Genomic DNA, 6,944 nt, shown 5'->3' with positions numbered 1-6,944 from the left:
TTGGGTTTTACTGTGATCACATGTTGATCGACATGTAACGTTGCCCATTGGAGATATTAGCAATTAAAAAAGCCTAATTTTCGGTCTCTTAAAATTGTCGCGTGACATGGTTAATTATGAAATGCTCTCGATTGGCGAGAATAATTTCAAATCAATCCAACTTCACACCTTCCATTGCTTAAGGTTCAAAAAATTGTCGGATAAAATAAGATCCACCGCATTCTATCAGTGTGGGAGATATTTTTTGAAAGTACAATTTTAGGGCTAATTTCTGGGTTTTATCCCTGGGATTTGATGTGAAAGCCCTTGTACCCCAGGGATTAACCGGGAGCCCAAACTACTTTGGACTGTGAAAGTTTGAGAGAAATCGGTGAGAAAGCATGTGTCACGCCTGCCTGGTCCTCTCGTGGACGGACTCTTAAATGAGTTGTAATTTCGTTACCGTAAAAGTACAGAGTCAACGAGCAGTGATGTATGAAACTAGGTATTTACAGGGCGTTTAAGCCGGAAGGAACTTAGCAGCATGATTGTCAAGAAAAGCCACCTTTAATAGGGAATTAGTGCCCATGAATCGCACAGAATTACGTACGTATCTGGATGTGGTTTCCTCAGCTAATAAATGTGACATTTTTGTAACCCTAAGAATAGACTGTAATCGAATAGATAGATCGCAGTCGAATAGATAGATCGCAGAACGGAACGTGTAATGCTGAATTAGAGCCTGAATCAAGAGAAAGTATACAGTCCAAGATTACTGAACCAGCTTGTGCGGAATTCTCAGCAACGCAAGTGGGAAATTCAGCGAAAAGTAGATAGCACAACTGTAGAGCACTGAAGTGAAGACAATCGTGTTAAGCCATGCCGAATCATTTCAACCTGGAGGAGTGCGAACGATTCCTCCACGACGAAAACCAGTTTAGTCCAGGAGCGTCGAAACGCATCGAAAAATACCTTCAAATTTCTCGAGAAGGCCTGGACGAGTTTTTGATTCGATTCCCAGAGATGATTCGAAACGAAGATCAATTGTTCTATATCGTGCGATTTATGAGGGCGCATCACAAAAATTAACATCAGTCTGTTGACCAATATCCATAAGTAACGAAAAGTACAGGTGTTGTTCTATATTTACGCACGGGCAATGGTTGCATTTTTGAACGTCAACAAACTCTGAATCAAATAATGAATTTTGTTGTTAGATATCCGAGAAGATAGCTATTTTTCTGTGCGAAAGGGATGACAGTTTTGAGAGAGGTTGCTTTGGTATAGAGGCCAACTTCAGTAACATGGAAATCAAAACGGGGTATAAATGACTAAGACATAGACACCCAGTTTTGTCATATTAAGTCATGTTCATGTCCATGTCCAAGTTTGTTATTTGTTTTCTCATTTCCAACGCGTAAGGACAGCGTTTTAAATCATGAAAGATGTAAGAATAGCAAATAATTATTATTCATAAGATGTTATTTCTTTTTGACAACCACAAAACGTAATTAATAGCTGAATGGTAAAAAGCATGTTTTTGATATCGATATTGGCACATCACTGATTTTCAGAAAAACCCCCTTCAAACTCACCAAAGATTACAACATCGATAGAAATAGAAATAACACTTGATGTTAAGCAATAAGCTCAACATCACGTGTTATTTCTATTTTCATCGATGTTGTAATCTTTGTTGACGTTTGAAATTGCCGATCCCAGTGGTGCAGTATGCAACAGTACTCGAAAGTCTCCAGGAAGGTTCGTTTTTTGTAAACCGAACTGAATTTGACTTTGGAACGACGCATCCTAACGATTTTCAGTGGTTTAAAAAAATGTGTTTTAATACTTTATTCGATAATTGATCGTCGCACGATTGATTCGCTGACTAAATCAATGACGTGAAAAAGCGGCCGTTCGAAAAACGAAATCACAGGCAGACGGAAAGAACAGCTCAGTTGTTCCAAGTTAAAACTGCAGTTCCTGAATGATTCTGTAGTTGAACGTTCATGCAGTCAATCTGAGTTATTAGGCTGGCTCAGGATGAAGAAAACACGAGCTTATGTTCTCTTGACTAAGCTTACGTTCTATTGATAGAAAAAAAAAGGCCTCTGCTGCTCGCTGTAAGAAAATGATATCCTTCAGAGGGGAAATTTTTGTTAAGTACCTCATCCCTAGGACCAGTAACACAGCTGTTTGAGAAGTTTCACTATTCTTTTGATTGCAGTGTGTAAAGATATAAAACATAGAGAGAAAGAGGAGGAGTTACATTTTTCAGGTGAGATGAGGATATGATTTTATTTTACTTAAGTGCGAGTGAGACAATAGTTTTGAAAGCCCAGATTAAGTGGAGAAAGGGCGGAATGAGGGAGAGGAAGAGGAAACAGTGAGCTGCTTTTGGTCAGTTTTATTTGTAATTGATAACATACTGTGTCTGGATAAATACAAAATGAAATACTTGCTTTACAGATTTGGAAAACGAAGGGAAAGTAGTAGTCCCCTTACTTAAAGCTTTGTGTGAAGCAATTGAGAACAAAGTCTCCACTGGAAGATCGTTCATCGAAAGGATGAGAACTGCGAGGCAAAGTGAGTTCCGTCAATTCTAAACGCAATACACTGTTACAAATAGTTCATTTGCAATTTAGTGTGAGAGTATACGTCGCACGTGGCTTCGGCGCCATTTTGATTGGAAGGGTACAACTATAATAATATAAGATAACAAAAGCGGCGTCGGATGCACTTCTGAATTCATGCAGTTTTGTGTTGTTACAATACATACCGTGAAATCGCAAATTTACGCATCTTCAACTCTTGCGTAAAGAACGTAAATATAAAGCCTCTTCTTTACGGACAAGTTCCGCGTTCCGTAAATGCAGAGAAAGCGTAAAGAACATTGAAGACTGGGAAAAGGACTGCGTAAAGAACATTGAATGTTCGTAAAGGATAAGGATCAAGATGGATAATGTATAGATTTAGCCAAGCCTAAAAGTGGAGCTCGCATTTTTTTTCCCCGCACGTCTCACGGGCACGACGCCTTGCCCCGGCCAGGACTAGAACCCGGGTCGTCCGACTCGGAGCCCAGTGCACTGACCATTGGACTAGTGGTCGAAGCCGTGGCGTTGGCGTGCCCGCGGTACAGTTGACCACGCATGTTAAAAGTGGCACCTTGTACGGTCGTACGGTCGTACATCCAAATTTTTTCGGCTCGATGGGTTACTACAATTTTGTATAATTATGAGGCTACGCTCTACGAGCTCCGCTATAATTAAGCACTTTCTATTTGGAGAAATACTTAAAGAAGTGAAAGGATTATAGCTCATCCATCTTCCGTAGAATTACCGTGGTATTTTGACCAGTTTCGCTTTTAACACTTTACGCGTCTTTAACAGTAGTAATAGTAATACAGTCGTCATAAAATATCGTAAATATTCTCTATATGACTTTTTACAAGGCACGTAAAGATGGCGTTTTTAGTCTCTCTCCGTGATCTTTACGTACTACCGTTTTCAATGCGTAAAGACATTCTTTGCGAAAGTGTAAAGAAGTTCGTAAAGACGCGTAAAGAGGATCTTAACGCTTACTTTACGGCATCTTTACGGATTCGTAAATTTATAACTTCATGCTGTGAAAATGTGTGTGATTGGCTTTGGAAGCAGTTGCCTTTAATTGAATCGCGCGTGTTTTGCCGCGTTTGGCGTCTCTCCCGGGTGGTTCTTTTGATATTTTATTCGTTATGATATAGTTGTCTTAAGCTTTTGTGCAAATACCAAAACGCATTTTACAAATCTGAATTGAGATTTTCTTGTTGTATCATTTTATTTTATAGGAAAGAAAGGTGAAGCTCTAGTTACAAACCGAGCTACTTATCCTGTGGATGATGTTGTTGAGCCTGAGGATGAGGACTACATTGATGCTGAGGAAGGTTAGTGAGGAGTAAATATCTCCTCAGTTGCTTATGTTGATTGTGTTACATTCATGATACAAATGAAAAGCCTTGTTTTCTTTTTGTTTTTTGGTAACCAGGTATTGGGATTTAGAATCAAAGCTCTCTCGAAAAAGTTAAAGATAATTTGAGACCTACAAAAGATTGGACACCCGAGTTGGCAGAAGAAATGCTCCGCACTTGTACCAGGAGGAAGTGAGCCTACAAAGCTGCTTTCATCGGCTTGTCAGCGATCACCCTCTTCATTTTCCATTCACTTCCGGCATTTGATTTTTTGTTCCTGTTTATTTACTGCAACTTTTTGATCATGGTTATAACCCTCTGACCAGAGCAAAACTCTACTGTTTTTAGTGGCTAAGTTTGAAATAAAAATACCTTGTCTCTTTCCTGAGTTTAAAGTAAATAAACTCTGTTATGAAACTGATATTTAGAATTACTTGGGTTTTTTCTTCCCTTCAAAATCAAGAAATATTGAATGCTAAATAAGATAAGCCCGGTTTATTAAGATGTGGATCAAGAAAAAACGGGGAAAGAAGTCGTCAGAAGAAATAGTCGCCTCAGGCCTTGTTAGAGTCAAAAAAAAAATTACGTCTGGGTTTCATATAGATCTACACTCCTGCTGAGAGATTAAAAGCGACCCTAACCACACCTTTCTGTCTTACGTTGATAGATCTTCCCAAGAAAAACGTACAGTATCCGCAGAGACGATCTCGTTGGGTGCAATTATTCTCTGAACTTTGTTTTCTTTGCTGTTAAAATATCCCGAAAATAAAATATTACTCAACAGCAGACCTCTAAAAGACAAAATATTTCCTTCACTGTCCGATGTTACAACCAGACAACCAGTCTGTACCGCTTAATCTTGCCACGCCACTCCTGGCTGGATTCCAACTGGGCATTTTGATTGGCTTTTTCAACAACAGCTTCTTGACTTTCTGGAAACTGAGCGACCTCCAATTGTTCTTAGAGTCGGAGACGACCTCACATTACTCGCTTCCTTAGATATTTAAAGAAAACGTACAAAATCTCCTAGAGGACTGGAAGTTTGACTCAGAATAACAAATGCGATTTCGCTTTAAATGGGATTTAAATTACGGCCGCTGATATTATGGTGAAACGGCGCGTACTCTTTCGATGATACGACGAGGTAAGATTGCATTTTCATGTAGTTTAGTAGACGTCTTCTTTTACGACTATTTCTTGAATGGCCCCCAAATCTAACGTTACAACGTTGTTTATATTTCTTGAAATTATCAAAACTTGAAGTTGAATCATTCGAAAAACCAGCGATGCTGATTCATTACACAAACGCTGTTACCAGAGCGCACCTCTGTTATAACGTACATGAGTCATTTGAATTTCATCATGTCTCTATTTAATTTCCACGCAGTATTTCCTTTCTTTTGTTTTTGTCAGTTGATTCAGCCTCAAATTTTCCATGTGAATTCCCGCAGCTGAAAGCCCGCTGCTTCCCATCTCAAACCTTCAGTTTTGCTCTGTCGAAGGGCTGATGCTCGAAACGTTAGCTTTGAAACTCTTTCTGGTGGCCAATTTACACTTTCAACTCAGTTGATAAAACCAAATAAACTTGTTATGCCCTCCTCCTCCCCGCCCCACTAATGCAGCACCACAGTTTCTATAAAAACTTACCTCCTTTGTTCAGAGAATTAGTTTGGTGAATTGACCTAATTATGAGAGTTAATTGCTGTTCATTGCCATTGTCGGTTCGAGGAGAACTTTGAGCTTTTCTCAAACAGCGGCTGGTAATCGAGCCTAGTGTCCTGTCGGAGACTACATGATTCCTTCCGTGACGGGAATTGTCTTTTTAGCCCGGCGGAGACATAAGCGGTCATAAATTTTTTGTTTGCGTAGCAACAACAGTGAGATTCTACACAATATAAGTATGGAGTAGAAAATTCCTTCCATAGCAATTGGATAAAGTTTTACACGATCATTGTAAGACCAACATAAAAGATATGAAATCCAATCAAACTTAATTAAGTGCACTGATAGTGCGAGTAAGATACTCTCACATTGCTTGAATAAAAACAGGGCAAGGTTTACGAAAATCCACTATCATGATATAATCCGTAAGTGGCTATCACTTTTACTTTATTTGCGATACAGTACGCGTACGCGTAAAAAGGCCAATCCGCTGTTGTGGTGTAATGCAATAACGTTGCCTTCGATGATTATTTTAATTCGAATCTCCTTTGACCATTTATAATGTCGATGTCGTTATAGTTGATGACGCTGATGATGATGAAAACTATGTTGTTGTTGTTGTGGCGATTGTTTGTAGTGGGAGCGACAGTAACACAGCGTACAATATAGCTGGGATGTAGCTGGGAACTTGCTTCATAGCAATGAAGTGGAATACATAAACAACATCTCTGGGTCTTAATGTCATTAAACATAAAATTAAAGATTGAGTTGCATACCCTTGTTCAGCGAAACGACCCTGTGGTTGCTCCTTCTTTCCTAGTGAAAGGTATGCGATGCACAATGCATAAACCGTTCAACCGAGTGAGTTACCGTAAACTTAACTCAGACATCCCGAATGTTGTGCTTTTTTTTTGTTTTATTTTTTTTTTTAAGAAAGAACTAGCCATAGTCTTTTCCAACTTCTTGGTTAGCAGAGATGAGCGCAAGCGCCGGCAACCGACAGGCGAAGGTTTAATGCTTTTCTAACGCAAGTTTTTTTTATCCTGTTTCATCTAACTGATATCTCGGATCACGTCACACTTTTTAAAAAGTAAATCTTTCTCCACCCAATTTATTTTGCGCGAGGGATCAGTTCGGTACCAGGCTCCAACCAACGTCCTTGAAAACGTTACCATGACAACGTGGTTGTTCACGCTGTCGAATTTTGCCATATTTTTTCCCCACGACTTGAACTGCATACTTTATGCACCTTTCATGTGATTCGTTTTAACTTGCAGGTTTTTCTTCTGTAGAGTGATCAACATGGATGCTATCTTGAACTCTCCATTATTTTTGGTTAAAAGAATGTTGCCCTTAA

The 6,944-nt window shown here is 39.3% G+C and overlaps 1 protein-coding gene across 1 annotated transcript; it reads left to right on the top strand.

Moving 5' to 3' along the window:
• The first annotated feature begins 858 nt into the window (after positions 1-858).
• LOC136281071 (uncharacterized) lies at positions 859-4,603 on the top strand. The gene is made up of 6 exons (XM_066167284.1): positions 859-1,035; positions 1,197-1,260; positions 2,207-2,257; positions 2,449-2,565; positions 3,806-3,901; positions 4,003-4,603. The coding sequence occupies exons 1-6, from the start codon at positions 859-861 to the stop codon at positions 4,014-4,016; spliced, it is 519 nt and encodes a 172-aa protein (XP_066023381.1). The 3' UTR covers positions 4,017-4,603.
• Positions 4,604-6,944: the final 2,341 nt, after the last annotated feature.

The sequence above is a fragment of the Pocillopora verrucosa genome, chromosome 5 (genome assembly GCF_036669915.1).
Source record: "Pocillopora verrucosa isolate sample1 chromosome 5, ASM3666991v2, whole genome shotgun sequence".
NCBI lineage: Eukaryota > Metazoa > Cnidaria > Anthozoa > Scleractinia > Pocilloporidae > Pocillopora > Pocillopora verrucosa.
This window is presented reverse-complemented; position numbering and strand designations above follow the sequence as displayed.

Bases quoted from the DNA above. Each gene is read 5' to 3' on its own strand.
- LOC136281071 (XM_066167284.1), top strand. From the start codon at position 859: ATGCCGAATCATTTCAACCTGGAGGAGTGCGAACGATTCCTCCACGAC. The intron at 1,036-1,196 runs GTGCGATTTATG...TTTTGTTGTTAG, and splicing joins AAGATCAATTGTTCTATATC to ATATCCGAGAAGATAGCTAT. The intron at 2,566-3,805 runs GTGAGTTCCGTC...TTTATTTTATAG, and splicing joins GATGAGAACTGCGAGGCAAA to GAAAGAAAGGTGAAGCTCTA.